Here is a 24,712-nt window from a genome sequence, read left to right as displayed (position 1 = left end):
CGCAGACGACACAAGAATTGGTGGAGTTGCGGATAGTGAAGAGGATTGTCAGTGGATACAGCAAGATATAGACCGGTTGGGCAGAGAAACAGCAGATGGAGTTTAATCCGGACAAGTGTGAGGTAAGGTCAAATGCATGTAGGAATTATACAGTAAATGGTAGAACCCTTAGTACAAAGAACAAACAACAAACAAAGAACAATACAGCACAGGAACAGGCCCTTCGGCCCTCCAAGCCCGCGCCGCTCCCTGGTCCAAACTAGACCATTCTTTTGTATCCCTCCATTCCCACTCCGTTCATGTGGCTATCTAGATAAGTCTTAAACGTTCCCAGTGTGTCCGCCTCCACCACCTTGCCTGGCAGCGCATTCCAGGCCCCCACCACCCTCTGTGTAAAATACGTCCTTCTGATATCCGTGTTAAACCTCCCCCCCCTCACCTTGAACCTATGACCCCTCGTGAACGTCACCACCGACCTGGGAAAAAGCTTTCCACCGTTCACCCTATCTATGCCTTTCATAATTTTATACACCTCTATTAGGTCTCCCCTCATCCTCCGTCTTTCCAGTGAGAACAACCCCTGTTTACCCAATCTCTCCTCATAACTAAGCCCCTCCATACCAGGCAACATCCTGGTAAACCTCCTCTGCACTCTCTCTAAAGCCTCCACGTCCTTCTGGTAGTGTGGCGACCAGAACTGGACGCAGTATTCCAAATGCGGCCGAACCAACGTTCTATACATCTGCAACATCAGACCCCAACTTTTATACTCTATGCCCCGTCCTATAAAGGCAAGCATGCCATATGCCTTCTTCACCACCTTCTCCACCTGTGACGTCACCTTCAAGGATCTGTGGACTTGCACACCCAGGTCCCTCTGCGTATCTACACCCTTTATGGTTCTGCCATTTATCGTATGGCTCCCCCCTACATTAGCTCTACCAAAATGCATCACTTCACATTTATCTGGATTGAACTCCATCTGCCATTTCTTTGCCCAAATTTCCAGCCTATCTATCTCCTTCTGTAGCCTCTGACAATGTTCCTCACTATCTGCAAGTCCAGCCAATTTTGTGTCGTCCACAAACTTACTGATCACCCCAGTTACACCTTCTTCCAGATCGTTTATATAAATCACAAACAGCAGAGGCCCCAATACAGAGCCCTGCGGAACACCACTAGTCACAGGCCTCCAGCCGGAAAAAGACCCTTCCACTCCCACCCTCTGTCTTCTGTGACCAAGCCAGTTCTCCACCCATCTAGCCACCTCCCCCTTTATCCCATGAGATCCAACCTTTTGCACCAACCTACCATGAGGGACTTTGTCAAATGCTTTACTAAAGTCCATATAGACAACATCCACGTCTGACAGGCAGAGAGATCTGGGCCTACATGTTAACCGATCACTGAAAGTGGCAACGTAGATGGATAAGGTAGTCAAGAAGGTATACGGCATGCTTCACTTCATTGGTCGGAGCATTGAGTTTAAAAATTGGTAGGTCATGCCGCAGCTGTATAGAATCCTAGTTAGGCCTCATTTAGAATATTGTATACAATTCTGGTCGCCACACTACCAGAAAGATGTGGATGCTTTGGAGAGGGTACAGAAGAGATTTACCAGAATGATGCCTGTTCAGGAGGGTATTAGCTATGAGGAGAGGTTGGATAAACTTGGTTTGTTTTCACTGGAACAACGGAGGTTGAGGGGTGACCAGATAGACGTTTATTGATTATGAGTGGCATGGACAGAGTGGATAGTCAGATGCTCTTTACCAGGGTAGAAAAGTCAAGTACTAGGTACATGGGTTTAAAGTGCATGGGGAATAGCTTAGAGGAGATGTGCGAGGCAATTATTTTTTTTACATAAAGAGTGGTGAATGTCTGGAATGCACTGCCCGGGGAGGTGGTGGGAGCAGGTACAATAACGGCATTTAAGGGGCAACTAGACGAATCCATGAATAGGATGGGAATGGAAGGAAACGGACTCCGTAAGTGCATACGGTTTTAGTTTAGGCAGGCATCATGATCGGCGCAGGCTTAGGGGACTGAAGGGCCTGTTCCTGTAGAACAAAGAACAAAGAAAATTACTGCACAGGAACAGGCCCTTCAGCCCTCCAAGCCTGCACCGACCATGCTGGCCGACTTAACTAAAACCCCCTATCCTTCTGGGGACCATATCCCTCTATTTCCACCCTATTCATGTATTTGTCCAGACGCCCCTTAAAACTCACTATTGTATCTGCTTCCACTACCTCCCCCGGCAGCAGGTTCCAGGCACCCACCACCCTCTGTGTAAAAAACTTGCCTCGTACATCTCCTTTAAACCTTGCCCCTCGCACCTTTAAACCTATGCCCCGTAGTAATTGACTCTTCCACCCTGGGAAAAAACTTCTGACTATCCACTCTATGCCTCTCATAATCTTGTAGAATCATAGAATCATAGAAACCCTACAGTGCAGAAGGAGGCCATTCGGCCCACCGACCACAATCCCACCCAGGCCCCACCCCCACATATTTTACCCGCTAATCCCTCTAACCTACACATCCCAGGACTCTAAGGGGCAATTTTCTAACCTGGCCAATCAACCTAACCCGCACATCTTTGGACTGTGGGAGGAAACCGGAGCACCCGGAGGAAACCCACGCAGACACGAGGAGAATGTGCAAACTCCACACAGACAGTGACCCAAGCCGGGAATCGAACCCGGGACCCTGGAGCTGTGAAGCAGCAGTGCTAACCACTGTGCTACCGTGCCGCCCAATCAGGTTTCTATCAGGTCACCCCTCAACCTCCATCGTTCCATTGAGACCATACCCGGTTTCTCCAACCTCTCCTCATAGCTAATGCCCTCCATACCAGGCAACATCCTGGTAAATCTTTTCTGTACCCTCTCCAAAGCCTCCACATCTTTCTGGTAGTGTGGCGACCAGAAGTGAATACTATATTCTAAGAGTAGCCTAATTAAAGTTCTATAAAGCTGCAACATGACTTGCCAATTTTTAAACTCAATACCCCGGCCGATGAAGGCAAGCATGCTGTATGACTTCTTGACTACCTTCTCCACCTGCATTGCCACTTTCAGTGACTTGTGTACCTATACACCCAGATCCCTTTGCCTATCAATACTCTTAAGGGTTCTGCCATTTACTGTATATTTCCTATCTGTATTAGACCTTCCAAAATGCATTACCTCACATTTGTACTGTACTGTTCTTTGTTGTCCAGCTGTAGGCTTCATCTACTGTTTTCAGAATGCCCAGCTGTATATTTGTATTCCTGCTCAGTAAAAATATGCTTTGATTGTGCAAGATATAGAGGGTCTCTGCAATCTGTCACCCCTTGTGGTGAAGGATGGTGGTTATCTGATCATATTTTTGACGATCCATACCATCATTGTAAATGAATGCTTAATGTCTACTGCTTTAGTCATTCCAAATGATCAGCCAATATTGTAATACTAGCTTGGGTCAAGTTTGAATAAAGCCTTTAACTTCCAAAGTGACTGACAAACGTCTTGTTCATGATTCTTTATTTCTCATAGGAAAACTGAAACTTCATTTCTTTCCTTGTTCCCGGTTTCTTGAATTGTCTGCATTTCATACATTTTCTGTTGCTTTCTTCCTTTAAGGAACTTGTTAGATTCCCAGAACTGCTTGAAGTGACCTGTCTGACAGCATTGAAAACATTTTTTGACCCCTGCTGTGCTGCTTTTTAGTGTCACAGAGTGGGCACCTCAAGATGGCTGCTTTAGGGTTTCCTGTTCTTTTGCCCATTTTGGCTGGCACTTGAGTGGTTTTGGCTAACATCCTTGGGCTTAACCAAATAACAGACTTTCCAAAGCTTTGGTATTACCACCTGACTTTGCTCCCTAGGTTCAGCCTACCTAACATACTAGACTGCTTGGTTGAGTGTTAGGTCTGTAAAAAATCTGACAGATTTTCTAATGGTAACAATGCAGCTGCAAATAAGTTCATCTTTCAAAGCACTGGCTCGCTTATATAGGTTTGTAAGAAGCAATTTGACAGATTTCCCCAGGCTTTTGGAATCCATGATTGAAATGCGCTCACTCAATTATGAGATTGTGTGTGGAATAGAATGTGTTTAAAGCAGTTTTGAATCTGCAGAGCTCTCTTCTACCTGTATCTCAGGAAGACATCGTCAGGGACAGGCCATCACTGCCAAATGGAATGAACTAACCTTGTGCTTTTGCTCTTTGGCATACAAACTCAATTTTTTTCCACAATTCCCAACGCTGGTCTCTTTGTTGACCTTCGAGGTTTCTGAATGGCTGTGGAAGGGGCAGTGACTGCTTGACTGGTGCTGACATTACTATCAATTCTCAAACACCAAGGCAAGTCTTCTGATTCCAAAAGAGAAAAAGAGAAAAAATGCTGGAAAATCTCAACAGGTTTGGCAGCATCTGTAAGGAGAGAAAAGAGCTGACATTTCGAGTCCAGATGATGCTTTGTCAAAGCTAAGCCTTCTGATTGTTCCTTTGAAGAAATCTTCCTCCAATTTTTCCCAGTGGATGATCTGGCGATGGCATCAAATCATTGTTAGATTGCCACCATTGCTACCATGTTTTTGTGGTTTATCTTGTGGCCTAATCTATCGTGGGAAGGGTTGCCGCCACACAAGTGACAGGTCGGTTTCTTCAAAACTACTAAATTTACTCTATACACATGGCAAACTACTAGGTAACCATAGAAAGGTTACAGTGCAGAAAGAGGCAATTCAGCCCATTGTATCTGCTCTGGCAAAAAACGCCAGTTTTTCCTGTTCGTCGTCCAGTACTTTCCCAGAGTGGAGAAGCTACGACATCTTCCCCGGAGCCTTCAACATATCATCGATGAAGACGAACATCTCGCCAAGGCCATCCCCACATTCCCACTACTTGCCTTCAAACAACCGCACAAACTCAAACAGACCATTGTACACAGCAAACTACCCAGCCTTCAGGAGAACTGTGACCACAACACCACACAATCCTGCCACAGCAACCTCTGCAAGACGTGCCTGATCATCGACATCGGTGCCATCATCTCACGTGAGAACACCATCCACCACGTGCAAGGTACATACTCTTGCGATTCAGCCAACGTTGTCTACCTGATACGCTGCAGGAAAGGATGTCCCAAGGCATGGTACATTGGCGAGACCATGCAGGCACTACGACAACGGATGAATGGACACCGCTTGACAATCACCAGGCAGAAGTGTGCCCTTCCTGTCGGGGAACACTTCAGCAGTCAAGGGCATTCAGCCTCTGATCTTCAGGTAAGCGTTCTCCAAGGCGGTCTTCAAGACACACGACAACACAGAATCACCGAGCAGAAAGTGATAGCCAAGTTCCGCACACATGAGGACAGCCTCAACCGGGATCTTGGGTTCACATCACACTATCTGTAACCCCCACGACTTGTCTGGGCTTGCAAATTCTCACTAACTGTCCTGGCTTGAGACAATTCACATCTCTTTAACCTGTACTTAACCCTCTCTCCACTCGCATTGTCTGTATCTGTAAAGACTTGATCACCTGTTAAGACTCGCCTTCCAACCATTGTCTTGTAATTGAGTTTGTGTCTATATATGGCCTGTTTGTGAACCCAACTCCCACTCACTTGATGAAGGAGCAGCGCTCTGAAAGCTTGTGCTACCAAATAAACCTGTTGGACTTCAATCTGGTGTTGTGAGACTTCCTACTGTGCGAAAAACAGAAAAATAAACTATTCGCTCATTTTGAATCTATTTTCCAGCACCAGGTCAATAGAAGAGAGTACACCTCTCTTGTGTATATACTATTCCCTCTTGTAACCAAGTCTGTAGCACGACTAATGATGCCACCGTTACATTACTATCTCATTGCCACAACTATTAACCTATAATGTTCCAAAATAGCAATACCTAGAAAGTGAGAGATTCCAAACAAAGAGAAGGACATTTTCCAACCTGTTCCAATTTCAGGTTCATCTGATAACCAACTTCTTGGACAGTTGACCATCAGAGGCTTCACAGTTGAATTAGAAACCTCTGCTTTTCAAGACCTTCACTTCAACTAAAGCATCAATTCATCTAAGAAACTATAGGCCTGCAATGAAAGAGGCTGAGACAATCATTGATAGTAATTGTATTTTTAACCTCCGTATCTGAATCTACTCTTTGTGTGAGTGATAGTGTGGGTGACTTGAGTGAGTGAAACATTATTAACCTTCCTTACTTTTAAATTCACAAAAGCTGGCTGTTAGAATTAATTAAATTGGAACAATCACTCTAAAGGTAAGAATATACATACCCCTTACATACAAAACACATTGGTCACAGGCAGTAAGAAAACATGACAAGTGTGTGACACTATTACTTTCTTAATCATTCTCCTTCCTTCACACTGCACAGCTGAGTCATCTGCAGTGTTGTAGCTTTGGATCTTGCTGTACTTGCCAGAGGAACCATTAATGAATACTGATTGGAGAGCAAGATGCACTCAGGGGCTCTCCTGCATTATCTGCCTGGTCTTCCTCATCTGTCTGGTGTGAGTGTGTGTGACAGAAAGTTCACTATCACAGGGAAGAGGGTTAAGTTGATCAAAGCCTGATTTCCCCCGAACCTGCTCTGCCATTCAATTCAACAAGACCATGGCTGATTTGATTATAACCTCAACATCACATTCGTGCCTATCCCAATAACCTTTCACCTCCTTGTTAATGAAGAATTTATGTAGCTCTGCCTTAAGTGATTCAAAGATTCTGCTTCCGCTGCCTTTTGAGTAAGAGAATTCCAGAGACTCATGACCCAGAGACAAAAAAAATTCTCAGCTCTGTCTTAAATAAGCGACCCCTTATTTTAAAACTGTGGCAGATTTGATGGCTGTCTGAGTAACTTGCTCTAGTGAGAAAGCACAGTGATTATAACACATAAATGAGGTTCTATTTCTCAGATTTTGTCAGCCATTAAAACTTAATGGTTATGGGCCAGGAGTATAGAAACACTAGGTGTGCAAGTTCACAAATCCTTGAAGGTGGCAACGCAGGTGGAGAAGGTGGTGAAGAAGGCATATGGTATGCTTGCCTTTATAGGACGGGGTATAAAGTATAAAAGCTGGAGCCTGATGATGCAGCTGTATAGAACGCTGGTTAGGCCACATTTGGAGTACTGCGTCCAGTTCTGGTCGCCGCACTACCAGAAGGATGTGGAGGCGTTAGAGAGAGTGCAGAGAAGGTTTACCAGGATGTTGCCTGGTATGGAGGGTCTTAGCTATGAGGAGAGATTGGGTAAACTGGGGTTGTTCTCCCTGGAAAGACGGAGATTGAGGGGAGATCTAATAGAGGTGTACAAGATTATGAAGGGGATAGATAGGGTGAACGGTGGGAAGCTTTTTCCCAGATCAGAAGTGACGTTCACGAGGGATCACGGGCTCAAGGTGAGAGGGGCGAAGTATAACTCAGATATTAGAGGGATGTTTTTTACACAGAGGGTGGTGGGGGCCTGGAATGCGCTGCCAAGTAGGGTGGTGGAGGCAGGCACGCTGACATCGTTTAAGACTTACCTGGATAGTCACATGAGCAGCCTGGGAATGGAGGGATACAAACGATTGGTCTAGTTGGACCAAGGAGCGGCACAGGCTTGGAGGGCCGAAGGGCCTGTTTCCTGTGCTGTACTGTCCTTTGTTCTTTGTTCTTGAATTCTAGGGCTCCAGAAACTTGGCAGTTGAGGAGGTGAAACCTGCTAGGTCTAGCAAGTTAAGTGTTTTTCCAGCACTGGCTGTGAACCAGAAGAAACAGAAGTGCCTGGCTTGTCAAGCAAGCCTCCTGCTGTCATTGCTCCCTCCCCAAGATCAACAAGTGCTCATCTCCCTCTCCCCCCACCCAGCCTAACATTCCTCACTGCCACATTTTCCGCATCCTCCCCCCCCCCCCCCCACCCGCCGAGGCCCCTCCACCCTAGTTTTTGACCTGGCAGTTGGCTAGCCTTCAGCTGAGGGGAAAATACAATAAAATAAAATGCTAATGAGGTCCCGCTGTTAAACGCAGCAGGACTTTGGTTTTCCGAGTATTTCCGAATTTCTCATTGTCACAGAAAAGTGCTTCTGCTTCCACACTGCAAATATTGGGGTCAGAGAATGAGAAAGAAAGTTTGAGAGAGAGAGAAGACAAATATGCTTGAAACTTTTTTTTTGGCTCTCACATTACCTTTTCTCTCTGAATTTCATTCTTGATCTGAGAGATCTTTATTTTCATGGCATCCAATTCTTCATCTGGTACCAGTGGAATGGTTGGTGTGGTGTCTGACTCATCCAAATTTTGGAAACTCAGATCAGCTAGAGGAATGTACCACTTACAGTCATACTGCTGGTTCTTGCTAAGAGAGAAAAATAGCATTAGTGTAACTCCAAGATCACTAATGAGGGAAACATTGAAGATAGCACAAGAATTTACAGATCGGTTACCTGGCTACCTCTCAAATCTGGATGGATGACTGCCTAGTGCTACTGTGAGATTGCCGGCACTCATTTGCTGACATTGCTGACTTAACAGTGCAGAGGTACTCAGTATCATCTTCAGATCAAGAAAAGAATGTTCAAAACTCTTCCCTGTAACTCCTGGAAGTATTCATGCACCTTTTCAACCTTCGCCTTGCCTAACTTTTACACTTGTTTTGCTGGAATCAGATCTTGAAACTTGTTCTACAAATTTATTCTCATAATTTAATGCATTGATCAAGTCTCATGCATTGGCAGTGCTTAAGATGCTGGATTTCCTTCCCAGGATCTCAAACTCTCCGACGAAGCTATTGGGAAGATGCATATCCTAGTACCACAGAGGAGAAGGAGGATATATCAGATGAATATGTGGTTGAAGAGATGATGCACGGGGGGGGGGGGGGGTTTCCAGATTCCTGGCACATTTGGACCATTTCTGGGGGAGGTGGGGCCAGTACAAACAGGACGGATGGAACCGGGACTGATGTCCTGGGGGGGTATTTGCTAGAATGATTGGGGAAGGTTTAAATTAAAATGGTAGGGGATGGGAACTATGGAGTTATTCAACCTCTCTCTTCAAAATGTCCTGCAGCTGCTCAGAGACATCCTTGACCCTAGCACCAGAACAAAGAACAAAGAACAGTACAGCACAGGAACAGGCCCTTTGGCTCTCCAAGCCTGCGCCGATCATGTTGTCCTATCTAGACCAACCGCTTGTATCTCTCTATTCCCTGTCTGTTCATGTGTCTATCTAGATAAGTCTTAAATGTCGCTAACGTATCTGCCTCAACCATCTCACTTGGCAGTGCATTCCAGGCCACCACCACCCTCTGTGCAAAAATCTTACCCCGCACATCTCCACTGAACCTTTCCCCCCTTACCTTGAACTTGTGCCCCTTTGTAAATGTCATGTTTGCCCTGGGAAAAAGCTTCCAACTGTTTACCCTATCTATACCCCTCATAATTTTATAAACTTCTATCAGGTCACCCCTCAGCCTCCATCTTTCCAGGGAAAACAATCCCAGTTTATTCAATCTCTCCTCATTGTTAATAGCCTCCACACCAAGCAACATCCTGGTAAACCTTTTCTGTCCTCTCTCTCCAATGCTTCCACGCCCTTCTGGTAGTGTGGTGACCAGAAGTGGACACAGTATTCCAAATGTGGCCCAACCAACGTTTTATATAACTGTAACATAATTTGCCAATTTTTATACTTAATGCCCTGTCCAATGAAGGCAAGCATGCCATATGCTTTCTTCACCACCTTTTCCACCTGTGCTGCCACTTTTAAGGATCTGTGGACCTGCATGTCCAGACCTCTCTGTGTGTCTATGCTCCTGATGGTTCTGCCAGTTATTTCATAGCTCTCACTTGAATTGAATCTACCAAAATCCATTTGGCCGGATTAAATTCCATCTGCCATTTTTCCGCCCAATTTTCCAGCCTATCTATATCCTGATTCTCTGACAATCTTCTTCACCATCTGCAACTCCATCAATCTTAGTATCATCCACAAACTTGCTAATCAGACCAGCTATGTTTTCTTCCAAGTCATTATATATATATAACAAACAGCAGAGGTCCCAGCACTGATCCCTGCGGAACACCACTAGCTACAGACCTCTATTCAGAAAAACACCCTTCCACCGCTACCCCCTGTCATCTATGGCCAAGCAAGAAGTCTCACAACACCAGGTTAAAGTCCAACAGGGTTATTTGGTAGCACAAGCCATAAGCTTTCTGAGCACTGCCCCTTCATCAGGTGAGTGGGAGTTGTGTTCACAAACAGGGCACATATAGACACAAACTCAATTTACAAGATAATGGTTGGAATGCGAGTCTTTACAGGTAATCAAGTCTTAAAGGTACAGACAATGTGAGTGGACAACTCACATTGTCTGTACCTTTAAGACTTGATTACCTATAAAGACTCGCATTCCAACCATTATCTTGTAAATTGAGTTTGTGTCTATATGTGCCCTGTTTGTGAACACAACTCCCACTTACCTGATGAAAGGGCAGTGCTCAGAAAGCTTGTGGCTTGTGCTACCAAATAAAACTGTTGGACTTTAACCTGGTGTTGTGAGACTTCTTACTGTGCTTACCCCAGTCCAACGCCGGCATCTCCACGTCACATCTATGGCCAAGCCAGTTCTGAATCCATCTAGCTAGTTCACCCCTGATCCCATGTGATTTAATCTTTTGCACCAGCCTGCCATTAGGGACTTTGTCGAATGCTTTACTAAAGTCCATGTAGACAACATCCACAGCCCTTCCCTCGTCAATCATTTTTGTCACCTCCTCAAAAAACTTAATTAAATTAGTGAGACATGACGTCCCTCATACAAAACCATTCAGTTCCAAATGTGTATAGGTCCTATCTCTAAGAATCTTCTCCAACAATTTCACCATCACTGACGTCACTATCACTGACCAGGGAGGCAACATACCATCCTGGAGTCTTGTTTGCGGCCACAGAAATGTCTATCAATTCCCCTTACAATTGAAACCCCTATAACTATTGCATTCCCACAATTTTATTCCTCTCCTGTACAGCAGAGCCAACTATGGTGCAAAGAATTTGTCTGTTCCCGCTTCCCCCGAGAGGCCATTCCCCCGAGTCGTATCAAAAGTGGTATATCTGTTTTGCAGGGGAATGGCCACAGGAGATTCCTGCACTGCCTGTTTTGTCCTTTTGCTCTGCCTAGTGGTCACCCATTCTCTTCCTGCCTGTGAAGTGTTAGCCTGTGGCGTGACCACCTCTCTGCTATTTCTGAGCATCAAATTAGAGAAAAGGCATTGAAGGGAATTTGCCTATCCAGTTTGCTTATTTATTTATTTTGTTTCTAAAATTAACCTGCTTTTTTAGGTTATTAAACATTAAAGATTACATTGCAGCATGTAACTACATGGCACTAGCCTGTGGTTGGAGGGCTAAGATTTTTTCTTATTCCATTGGGTTAGTTTACTATTTATGTGACTCCTGGGGTAAGATTTGATATACTTCTATCTTGTCTCTCTTGTATTAGTCCATTTTTCTCTCTTTTGTCCTCTTGGCCTCCAGAAAGGGATCCATTTTAGGCAGTGACTGTACATCACATGTTCTGTTTGAAATACATCCCACAGATGCTTATTCCATATGCTTGTGGTGCAGAGGGAGTGCAGTCACAATGTCATGATATGCACCTTCCCCACAGCTTCGTACAAACGACATATGTAAAAAAGGGATGAGGTCTTGAAAGCAGAACTTTGGGAGTTGGGAAGTTGAAAAGTAGGACCTCAGAGATAATGATCTCAGGATTACTATCAGTACCACGTGCTAGTCAGATTAGAAATAGGAGGATATATCAGATGAGTATGTGGCTGAAGAGATGATGCAAGGGGGAGGGTTTCAGATTTTTGGCACATTTGGACTGTTTCTGGGGGAGGTGGGGCCAGTATAAACAAGACAGGTTACACTTGGACAGGATCGGGACTGATATCCTAGGGGGGGTATTTGCTAGAGTGGTTGGGAAAGGTTTAAATTAAAATGGTAGGGGGATGGGAACTGAAGCAAGGAGCCAGAGGAGGAGAAATCAAGGACAAGAACAAAGATAGTAAGGGGAATAAGAAAACTGATAGGCAGGGAAATCAAGGGCCAGAATCAAACAAGGCCAGTGAAAAAATATGGCAATGGGACAAGGAATGTTAAAAAGACAAGATTTAAGGCTTAGTGTCTTAATGTGTGGAGCACTCGCAATCATGAAAATGGGTGTGATATAGTCGCGATTATGGAGACATGACTGCAAAGTGACCACAGATGGCAGCTGAACATCCAGGAGTATTCAGTATTTAGGAAGGACAGACAAAAATGAAAAGGCAGTGGAGTTGCGTTGCTGGTTAAATAGGAAATTAACACAATAGTGAGGCAAGATATTAGCTCTGACGATGTGGATTCTGTATGTGTAGAGCTGTGAAACACTAAGGGGAAAAAAACGTTAGTGGGGTTTGAATATAGACCCCCAAACTGTAGTGGTGATGTTAGGAATAGCATTAAACAGGAAACCAGAGACACATGCAATAAAGAAACATCTGCAAGTTCGGGTGACTTAAATCTGCATATAGATCGGGCAAATCAAATTTGTAACAACACCGTAGAGGAGGAGTTCCTGGAGTGTATACGGGATGGTTTTCTAGACCAATACGTTGAGGAACCAACTGGAGAACAGGCCATCCTGAACAGAGTATCATGTAATGAGAAAGGTCCTTTCTCATTTAGTTGTGCAAGACCCCTTGGGGATGAGTGACCATAACATGATAGAATTTTGTATCAAGATGGACAGTGATGTTGTTGATTCTGAAACTAGGTCCTGAATCTTAATAAAGGAAACCATGATGGTATGAGGCGCGAGTTGGCTATGATGGATTGGGGAACGTTACTTAAAGTGATGACGGTGGATAGGCAATGGCAAACATTCAAAGAGCGCATGGATGAAATGCAACAATTGTTCATTCCTGTCTGGCGCAAAATTAAAAGGGGAAAGGTATCTATCTAAAAGGTAACTAAAAGGGGAAATCTATGATTCTAGGTGGCCAAACCATGGCTTACAAGGGAAATTAGGGATAGTATTAGATTCAAGGAAGAGGCACACAAATTGGCCAGAAAAAACAGCAGACCTGAGGATTGGGAGCAGTTTAGAATTCTGCAAAGGAGGACAAAGGGATAGATTAAGAAGGGGAAAATAGAGTACGAGAGTAAGCTTGCGGGGAATACAAATACTGTGAAAAACAGATAAGAATGTTGCTTCTGCAGGAGAATCACAAGACGACTGATAAGGTATGGACAGACTGAATTCTGTTGAACAAGGACAGGGTTAAACTGGCTGAACCGAGTGCTGCAGCTTGTCACGTACACTGGGCGTTCACACAAAAAGTGGCGCGAAAATGGGAGATAAGGATGGGAGGGAACAACCAAATAAGGGACAAAGTAAATATGAACGGGGGCTGAAAGACTGAGTAGCAGGGGCAGTAAACAAAGGCGGAGTAAACCTAGGGCTTATGATAGGTGGTATACGATAACAAGACCACCAATTGTGGGGAGGGGAGGGATTGAGAGACACAAAGAAACTCTATAAAAATATATGAGATATACTCCAAGTGTGTGCCTGCTTGCTGGTCACCCGCTCTTGCAAGAACGTTTAAATAGAAGTATTTGCTACTTCAGAATTGGACTTGGAGTAAATTATTTGCAAAGTGAGCTTCGTTTCTCACAATTGGAGGCTTGTCCAGGATCGAGTCATCTCCGGCGGCGTGGTCACCGTCGACGACCGGGAAGACGCGTCCCGTTCCTTTAGAACGGTCTCGTGTTTTTCGTCGATGAACACCCCTCCCAGCTGACTGTCAGAGATCTTAGGGAAGTCATTCTGAACGAGCAAGGGAAGGACAATAGGCACAGCTGCAGTCAGGCAACTCCGTGCACGGACCAAGGTAAGAAAATTGACTTTTAAGTACTGCCTTGGTGACTGGGGTGGTTTATTCGTTGTAGGGATTGTGTAAACAAGACTGACGTAGTAGCCACAATAGCGGGGGGCTAAGAGTGAGTACCCTGGGAAAAAGAAGAATGGGGCCCCGGGAAACATCCCTCCAGAAAGTCCTTTGGGACAGATGTTGAGTGATTGGGAAAACAATGCAAGTACTAAAAACAAAGACCAGAAAACGATAAGATATTGTTGCTTTACGTGGACAAAGGAACCTATCCGAGCTCCGTCCGTTTTCTGGCCAAAATATGGATTGGACGAGGGTTGGATTTGTCAGATTTTAAATATTTATGTCAGCCAAAAACAACCATATAACCAAGAAGAATCTGAGTACGCCTCCTGTTGGAGACCCGATGGATACAGATTATACCCCATGAATACAGTGAGGGAAAAAGAGGACGAGAAGCAGTCCTCTGCCCCGCCACCCTCTTGGGATGTTATAATAACGACGGGAACGATCGGAGGCGTATGAAAGACTTAAGGGACCTGATAGTGAAGGGCATTAGGGAGGCGGTCCCCAAGTCACAGAATCTAGCTAAAGCTTTTGAAGTTCACCAGGAAAAAGATGAGGCCCCCTCAGCCTTTTTACAAAAGTTACGGGACACCATGAGGAAATATTCAGGAATGAATCCTGACGACCCAGTAGCGCAGGGACTTCTAAAAGTACACTTTGTCACCAAAGCATGGCCAGATATTCAAAAGAAAATTCAGAGGATAGAGGGGTGGAGTGAGAAACCGCTTGACGAGTTATTAAGAGAGGCACAGAAAGTGTTTGTAAGGAGAGAGGATGAAAAAGAGAAGCAGAAGGCAAAAATGATGGTGGCTACTGTAGACGAAATAGTGAAGAAAAGGGTGGAACCGACCACCAAGGGCCAGAACAGAGAGTGGCAGCATGTAAATAATAGGGGAAGAGGAAGGGGACGACCTCGAAAGGGGTTCTATAGACAGGGACAAGGACAGGAATGGGGACCCCAACAAGCGGGATGTTATCACTGTGGGAGAATGGGACATTTTAAGCGGGAGTGTCCCGAACTAAGGAGGGAAGAGCGGGCGGTGCCGCTCATGCGTTTTGAAGAAGACTAGGGGGGTCAGGGGATCCTGCCCCCGGGAACCCACCGGGAACCCTTGATAAATTTAGAGGTGGGGCCAGATATGGAAGATGCAGTTTTCTTCGTGGACACGGGGGCATCTAGATCGTCTTTAAATTTTATACCCCGGGGAGTACGATTTACACAACGGAAATTAACAGTGTCTGGAGTAAAGGGAGAAGGGTTTGCAGTGCCTGTGTTTGAGATGATGACAATTAGATACGATGGAGGAGAAGTCAGGGGACAATTATTGTACATTCCGGACATAGGGAGTAATCTACTGGGGAGAGACTTAATAATAATGTTGGGACTGGGAATTGGAGTACACGATCAAAGGGTAGTGATATAAATGGCTGTGCTAAAGGAAGAACAAGAGAAAGAAATAGATCCTATCATGTGGGGGCAAGAAAGACTACCGAAGGGCGATGGATGTTACCTGATGGCCGAGAAATGCTAAACAAAATGCTGATGAGGGAGATCATAGCAGTCTTACATCAGGGGAGTCATTGGGGCGTACAAGCAATGTGTGACCTGGTTTTGAGAAAGTACAGATGCAAGGGCATATACACCGTAGCTAAACAAATATGTGAGGGGTGTATAACATGCAGAAAAGTTAACAAAAAGGTGTTGAGGGGACAAGTGCCGGGAGGAAGGGAACCTAGTTTAAGACCATTCTAGAGGCTACAGGTAGACTATACCGAATTGCCTCAGGTGGGAAGGTTGAAGTACCTGTTAGTTATAGTAGACCATTTAACTGGTTGGGTGGAGGCGTATCCACTAGCTACAGCAACAGCAGGCGGGGTGTCCAAGATAGTGCTTGAACACATAATTCCCCGATATGGAATGGTAGAGTGCATAGATTCAGACCAAGGAAGCCATTTCACCTCTAAAGTCTTACAAGGAATAATGAAAAGACTGGAAATCTCTTGGGAGTTTCACACCCCCTGGCACCCTCCCTCCTCTGGGAGGGTCGAACGAATGAATCAGACCCTAAAAAAGCAGCTGTCCAAATTAGTGGTAGAAACCAAATTGCCCTGGACTCGGTGTCTACCAATAGCCCTGCTAAGAGTTTGGACGGCACCACAAAAGGATCTGGGACTGTCCCCTTATGAAATGTTGTTCGGACTGCCGTATATGGGAACGAAGGGGGATTTACCTGTCCTCGAAACTAAGGATCTGTTTTTAAAGAAGTATATACTGGGCCTGACCTCCTCTTTGTCCTTCCTCAGGAGACAGGGACTATTGGCACAGACCCCACCTCTCGAATTTGCCATCCATCGAATCCAGCCAGGAGACTGGGTCCTGGTAAAATCGTGGAAGGAGACCAACTACAACCGGATTGGGAGGGACCATACCAGACTCTCCTGACCACTGAGACGGCCATAAGAACGGTGGAAAGAGGTTGGACTCACTACACAAGAATCAAGGGACCCGTGAAACCCCCGGTCGGAGCAGGAACTTGGACAGCCGAATCGACGAAGGAACCTTTGAAGCTGAAACTAAAAAGACTTTGAGTTACTGTTTATACGGTGGCGACGCAAGCGCGGGAAAAATAGTCTGTAAAATTTGTATATTGGGTCTCTCTCTCTCTCTCTCTTTAACAAACTAGGACCAGGTTAGAATGAAGTGGGGGTTGTGATATGCGATGTTGATTTCCTTGGTGATGGGATGGGACTACACCCCTATTGATCAGGAATGGGAAGAATCTAAGACATTCACGGTAAAGATCCCTGAAAGCTCCAACTCGCAGGTGATAGAGACAGATGCTTGTAGCCTAGTAGACTGCGGAGATGTAGAAAGTCAGAGGGAATATAGTGCCTCGGAAAAGTACCTCACTAGGGAAGGAGGCACCTGGGTAAAAACTGAAGCTGGAACCTGGGTGAGGAGTGACTCATCAGAAATGAAAGAAATTACAATTCTCCAAAGCCCCATTCGACCGGGTCCGTATTGTCCCAATAAGAGATGTAACCCGATATATCTAACAATCAAATGTACAAAATGGCAAGAGGGTTTGAAAAAAGGACAGTCTGGAAAACCAAAGAGGGGGTTAGAAAAATAACTGTTGGAGGGGTATGCCACCGGGAAATGAACAACAAGGTGTTTGGAATGGGGATAAAAACGGATGGGCAAGATTTCCAAGGGTGTTGTTTCCGAATAAAGGTAGAAAGGGGCGGATCAGCCAATAAAACAGTCGGTAGGGCTACCCGAATGCCACTAATACGACCCTTCGTTCCTCCCAATGACCCTGAGGTAGTAAGGGTAATGGAGGTTAAAGACCTAGCACAAACCATAGAAACCGGATATGGGGATACAAACGCCTGGGTTGAATGGAAAAAGTACACTGTAAAAAGCCTGAACAAAAGCAATTGCTATGCTTGCACCTCTGGCAGGCCGGTAGCTGTATCAGGACGAGACTGCCTGGGATAATAGCAGCTGCACGTCCTTGTCATTAATGTTCCCTCCCTTGAGAGAGAGAGATTTAAAGAATCCTCCTGCATTTTCTGTTGCAGTAGGAAACCACACATCATGTGTGAGCCGGCAGGGTGCAAGTCTAATTCGAGACTTGGGGGAACTGAAATCCTGCACGAAAATCGAGAATGTGACTGGAACGGACAAGGGAGGGAACTATTCATCGTTGAACGTTCCTAGAGCAGACTTATGGTGGTACTGCGGAGGAAAGGTATTAAGATCTACCTTACCCCCAAAGTGGAGAGGGACGTGTGCCATTGTACAATTGGCCATCCCATTTACCCTGGCATTTGAAAAAGGGAAGGTAATAGAAGGGAGGAATAAAAGGGAAATAATAGAGACCTCTTTTGATGATCGTATATATCTAGACTCTTTGGGTATACCAAGGGGAGTACCTGATGAATTTAAGGCTCGCAACCAGATTGCGGCGGGCTTCGAATCCTCTCTCTTTTGGTGGGTTACGATCAACAAAAATGTAGATTGGATAAACTATATTTACTATAACCAGCAGAGGTTTATTAATTATACTAGGGATGCAGTAAAAGGCATAGCCGAACAACTAGATGCCACCAGCAGGATGGCTTGGGAGAATAGAATGGCTTTAGATATGATATTGGCTGAGAAAGGAGGTGTGTGTGTGATGCTGGGAGGAAATTGTTGCACTTTTATCCCGAACAACACGGCCCCTGATGGGACAATCACTCGGGCTTTGCGGGGATTAACTACCCTAGCGGAAGAAATGGCTGAAAATTCAGGAGTAGACACATCAATCACTGGGTGGTTGGACACGTGGTTCGGGAAATGGGAAAAACATAGTGGCCTCAATTTTCACCTCCCTGATAGTGGTGGCTGGACTGCTGATAACGGTGGGATGCTGTATTATACCCTGTGTACGAGGGCTGATTCAGCGACTAATTGAGACAGCTCTGACAAAACAAATGTCCCTAAAGAATGATAAAGGGGAAGGTGTGTACTTGTTAGATGGCAGAGATGAAATTACAAAATTGAATGAGGCTGCCAGGATAATGCTTGAGAAGTTTGAGGCAGCCTGTGAGACCTCCCCCTTGTATGCAGAAGGCAACAAGTATTAACCAGAAAAGAAAAGGGGGGACTGTGAAAAACAGATAAGAATGTTGCCTCTGCAGGAGAATCACAAGACGAGTGATAAGGTATGGACAGACTGAATTCTGTTGAACAAGGACAGGGTTAAACTGGCTGAACCGAGTGCTGCAGCTTGTCACGTACACTGGGCGTTCACACAAAAAGTGGCGCGAAAATGGGAGATAAGGATGGGAGGGAACAACCAAATAAGGGACAAAGTAAATATGAACGGGGGCTGAAAGACTGAGTAGCAGGGGCAGTAAACAAAGGCGGAGTAAACCTAGGGCTTATGATAGGTGGTATACGATAACAAGACCACCAATTGTGGGGAGGGGAGGGATTGAGAGACACAAAGAAACTCTATAAAAATATATGAGATATACTCCAAGTGTGTGCCTGCTTGCTGGTCACCCGCTCTTGCAAGAACGTTTAAATAAAAGTGTTTGTTACTTCAGAATTGGACTTGGAGTAAATTATTTGCAAAGTGAGCTTCGTTTCTCACAATCTGACTGTAAAAATAGATATAGCAAGAAATAGAAATATGTGAAGAGAAAAAGACTGGTGATGTCAGAAACAGGGATAATGGGGAACAAAGAAATGGCTGACTAACTACAGTAGCATGGCTGCTTTAATGGGTGATCCTGCGTTGGCTACGTGACTGGGCCGGAACCAACAAGACAATGAATGGTCGGACCCTAGGAAGACAGATGACCAGAGGTACCTTGATGTGCATGTCTATAGATATCTGAAGACAGTAGGACAGGTAGGCAAAATGGTTCAGAAGGCATATGGAATACTTGCCTTCATTAACCAATGGTAGCCGAGGCACAGAATACAAGAGTAGGTAGGTTATGATGGAGCTGTATAAAACGATGCTTAGGCCACAGCTGGATTACCGTGTGCAGTTCTGGGAGTGACAATAAAGGAAGGATGCGTTTGCACGAGCGAGGGTGTAGAGGAGATTCACCAGGATGTTACCTGGCAGGAGCATTCAGTTCTCAAGAGAGACTGGATAGGCTGGGGCTGTTATCATTGGAGCAGAGAAAGTTGAAAGGGGACCTGAGTGAGGTGTATAAGATTATGAGGGGCATAGATAGGGTGAGTAGGAAGGAATTTTTCCCCTTAGCAGAGGGGTCAATAACCAGAGGGCATAGATTTAAGTTAAGGGGTGGGGGATTTATAGGAGATATGAGGAAAAGCTTTTTCACCCAGAGGGTGGTGAGAATCTGGAACTCACTGCTTGAAAGGGTGGTAGAAGCGGAATCCTCACAACGTCTAAAAAACTTTAGATGAGCACTTGAAATGCCATAGCACACAAGGCGACGGGCCAAGTGCTGGAAATTGGGATTAGAATGGATAGGTGCTTGATGGCCAGCGATGACACAGTGGGCCAAAGGGCCTCTTTCTGTGATGTAAAACTCTATGAGTCTATGGATAGAATACTGGTTGGCAGACAGGAAACAAAGAGTAGGAATAAATGGGTGTTTTTCCAAATGGCAGGCAGTGTCTAGTGGGGCATTGCAGGGCTCAGTGCTAGGATCTCAGATATTCACGATATATATTAATGATTTAGACGAAGAAACTATTTGTAATATCTCCAAATTTGCAGATGACAGAAAGCTAGGTGAGAGGGTGAGCTGCAAGGAAGTTGGAGAGATGCTTCAGTGACATTTGGACAAGTTGAATAAATGGGCAAATATATGACAGATGCCGTATAATGTGGATAAATGTGAGGTTATCCACTTTGGTAGCAAAAACTTTGGTAGCAGATTATCTGAATGCCTATAGATTGAGAGAGGGGAATGTGCAACAAGACCTGGGTGTCCTTGTACATTAGTCGGTGAAAGTAAGAATGCAGGTGCGGCCTGGTGGCACAGTGGTTAGTACTGCTGCCTCACAGTGCCAGGGACCTGAGTTCAATTCTCGGCTTAGGTTACTGTCTGTGCGGAGTTTGCACATTCTCCCCGCGTCTGCGTGGGTTTCCTCCAGGTGCTCCGGTTTCCTCCCACAGTCTGAAAGACGTGCGGTTAGGTGCATTGGCTATGCTAAATTCTCCCTCAGTGTACCCAAACAGATGCCGGAGTGTGGTGACTAGAGGATTTTCACAGTGACTTCATTGCAGTATTAATGTAAGTCGACTTGTGACACTAATAAATAAACTTAAACATAAGAAGGCAAATAGTTGTTTGCCTTCATAGCGAGAGGATTCAAGTATAGGAGCAGGGATGTCTTGCTGCAGTTATACAAGGCCTCGGTGAGACCACACCTGGAATATTGTGTGCAGTTTGGTCTCCTTTTCTGAGGAAAGATGTTCTTGCGATGGAGGGAGTGTAGCGATGGTTTACCAGGCTGATTCCTGGGATGGCGAGACTGACAGATGAGGATAGATCGAGTTGGTTAGAATTATATTCACTGGAGTTTAGAAATGAGGGGGGAATCTCATAGAAACTGATAAAATTCAAACAGGACTAGAGAGAGTAGATGCAAGAAGGATGGTCCCGCTGGCGAGTGAGTCCAGAATCAGCTGTCTAAGGATATGTCATTTATATAAATGACACTGATGACTATGTTTGCAGTAAGTTTGCGGATGACACAAAGATTGGACGGGTGGTTAATAGTGAGGCAGAGATGGTATAGACAGAATGGTCAAACGGGCAGATAAGTGACAGATGGAATTTAGTCCTGAAAAGTGTGAGGTGACACACTTTGGAAGGAGTAATTTGACAAAAAAGTATTCAATGAATAGTAGGACACTAGGAAGTTCTGTGGAACAAAGAGACCTTGGTGTGTTTGTCCACAGATCTCTGAAAGCTGAAGGGCATATTAGTAGGGTGGTGAAAAAGGCATATGGGCCTTTATCAATCGAGATATAGATTACAAAAGCAGGGACATCATGTTGGAGTTGTATAGAACTTTGGTGAGGGCACAGTTGGAGTACTATGTACAGTTCTGGTCACCACATTATCGGAAGGATGTGACTGCACTGGTGGGGATTGAGAGGAGATTCACCAGGAAGCTGCCTGGGGTGGAACGTTTAAATTATGAAGAGAGGTTGGATAGGCTTGGATTGTTTTCGTTGGAGCAGAGAAGACTGAGGGGCGACCTGATCAAAGTATACAAGATTATGAGAGACATGGACGGAGTGGATAAAGAGCAGCTGTTCCCTTAATTGAAGGGTCAGTCACAAGGGAACATAGGTTCAAGGTGAGGGGCAGGAGGTTTAAGCAGACGCAGCATGGATTAAGCAGACGCAGCATGGATTCATGAGGGGAAAGTCGTGCTTGGCGAACTTGTTGGATTTTTATGAAGATGTGACTAGTGCGGTTGACGGAGGGGAACCGGTGGATGTGGTGTTTTTGGCTTTCCAAAAGGTGTTTGATAAGGTGCCTCACAAAAGGTTGCTGAAGAAGATTGGGTCACACGGAGTTGGGGGTGGGGTGTTAGCATGGATTGGGGATTGGCTATCCGACAGGAAGCAGAGAGTCGGAATAAATGGGTGCTTTTCTGGTTGGCAGATGGTAACTAGTGGCATGCCGCAGGGATCGGTACTGGGGCCTCAACTATTTACCATTTATATAGACAATCTGGAGGAGAGGACTGAGTGTAAGGTAACAAAGTTTGCAGATGATACAAAGATAAGTGGAAAAGTGAATCGTGTGGAGGGCGTAGAAGGTCTGCAGAGAGATTTGGACAGGCCGAGTGAGTGGGCGAGGATCTGGCAGATGGAGTATAACGTTGACAAATGCGAGGTTATTCACTTTGGAGGAAATAATAGCAAATTGGATTATTATCTAAATGGAAAAAAATTACAACATGCTACTGTGCACAGGGACCTGGGGGTCCTTGTGCATGAGACGCAAAAACTCAGTCTGCAGGTGCAACAGGTGATCAAGAAGACAAATGGGATGTTGGCCTATATCGCAAGGGGGATAGAATATAAAAGCAGAGATGTCTTGCCGCATCTGTACAGGGCATTGGTGAGGCCGCAGCTGGAATACTGTGTGCAGTATTGGTCCCCTTATTTGCGGAAGGATATATTGGCCTTGGAGGGAGTGCAGAGAAGGTTCACCAGGTTGATACCAGAGATGAGGGGTGTTTTGAGCAGATTGGGTTTGTATTCGTTGGAATTTAGAAGGCTGAGGGGGGATCTTATAGAGACTTATAAGATAATGAAGGGGCTGGATAGGGTAGAGGTGGAGAGATTCTTTCCACTTAGAAAGGAAACTAGAACTAGAGGACACAGCCTCAAAATCAAGGGGGGTCAGTTTAGGACAGAGTTGAGGAGGAACTTCTTCTCTCAGAGGGTGGTGAATCTCTGGAATTCTCTGCCCACTGAAGTGGTGGAGGCTACCTCGTTGAATATGTTTAAATCACGGATAGATGGATTCCTGATCGGTAAGGGAATTAGGGGTTATAGGGATCAGGCGGATAAGTGGAACTGATCCACTTCAGATCAGCCATGATCTTATTGAATGGCGGGGCAGGCTCGACGGGCTAGATGGCCTACTCCTGCTCCTATTTCTTATGTTCTTATGTTTAGGGGGGATGTGAGACAAAACATTTTTACCCAGAGGGTGGTGGCAGTCTAGAATGCACTGCCTGGGAGGGTAGTAGAGGTGGGTTGTCTCACATCCTTTAAAAAGTATCTGGATGGGCATTCTGCACATCATAACATTCATAGAACATAACAGCGCAGAACAGGCCCTTCGGCCCACGATGTTGCACCGACCAGTTAAAAATAAATAAATAAATAAATAAAACTGTGACCCTCCAACCTAAACCAATTTCTTTTCGTCCATGAACCTATCTACGGATCTCTTAAACGCCCCCAAACTAGGCGCATTTACAACTGATGCTGGCAGGGCATTCCAATCCCTCACCACCCTCTGGGTAAAGAACCTACCCCTGACATCGGTTCTATAACTACCCCCCCTCAATTTAAAGCCATGCCCCCTCGTGCTGGATTTCTCCATCAGAGGAAAAAGGCTATCACTATCCACCCTATCTAAACCTCTAATCATCTTATATGTTTCAATAAGATCCCCTCTTAGCCGCCGCCTTTCCAGCGAAAACAATCCCAAATCCCTCAGCCTCTCCTCATAGGATCTCCCCTCCATACCAGGCAACATCCTGGTAAACCTCCTCTGCACCCTCTCCAAAGCCTCCACATCCTTCCTGTAATGTGGGGACCAGAACTGCACACAGTACTCCAAGTGCAGCCGCACCAGAGTTGTGTACAGTTGCAACATAACGCTACGACTCCTAAATTCAATCCCCCTACCAATAAACGCCAAGACACCATATGCCTTCTTAACAACCTTATCTACTTGATTCCCAACTTTCAGGGATCTATGCGGCACGGTAGCACAGTGGTTAGCACTGCTGCTTCACAGCTCCAGGGTCCCGGGTTCGATTCCCAGCTCGGGTCACTGTCTGTGTGGAGTTTGCACATTCTCCTCGTGTCTGCGTGGGTTTCCTCCGGGTGCTCCGGTTTCCTCCCACAGTCCAAAGATGTGCGGGTTAGGTTGATTGGCCAGGTTAAAAAATTGCCCCTTAGTGTCCTGGGATGTGTAGGTTAGAGGGATTAGTGGGTAAAATATGTGGGGGTAGGGCCTGGGTGGGATTGTGGTCGGTGCAGACTCGATGGGCCGAATGGCCTCCTTCTGCACTGTAGGGTTTCTATGATTTCTATGCACACATACACCTAGATCCCTCTGCTCCTCCACACTATTCAAAGTCCTCCCGTCAGCCCTATACTCAACACATCTGTTATTCCTACCAAAGTGAATTACCTCACACTTCTCCGCATTAAACTCCATCCGCCACCTCTCGGCCCAACTTTGCAACCTGTCTAAGTCTTCCTGCAAACTACGACACCCTTCCTCACTGTCTACCACACCACCGACTTTGGTGTCATCAGCAAATTTGCTAATCCACCCAACTATACCCTCATCCAGATCATTAATAAATATTACAAACAGCAGTGGCCCCAAAACAGATCCCTGAGGTACACCACTTGTAACCGCACTCCATGATGAATATTTACTATCAACCACCACCC

General features: G+C 45.4%; 1 protein-coding gene across 1 annotated transcript in view; it reads right to left on the bottom strand.

Moving 5' to 3' along the window:
• LOC144502618 (breakpoint cluster region protein) overlaps positions 1–24,712 on the bottom strand; it is a 632,965-nt gene that overhangs the window by 245,749 nt on the left and 362,504 nt on the right. Inside the window, exon 10 of the mRNA XM_078226759.1 lies at positions 8,188–8,356. Within this exon, the coding sequence (XP_078082885.1) occupies positions 8,188–8,356 (169 nt within the window). The remainder of the gene's footprint in view (positions 1–8,187; positions 8,357–24,712) is intronic.

Source organism: Mustelus asterias, chromosome 13 (assembly GCF_964213995.1).
Source record: "Mustelus asterias chromosome 13, sMusAst1.hap1.1, whole genome shotgun sequence".
NCBI lineage: Eukaryota > Metazoa > Chordata > Chondrichthyes > Carcharhiniformes > Triakidae > Mustelus > Mustelus asterias.
This window is presented reverse-complemented; position numbering and strand designations above follow the sequence as displayed.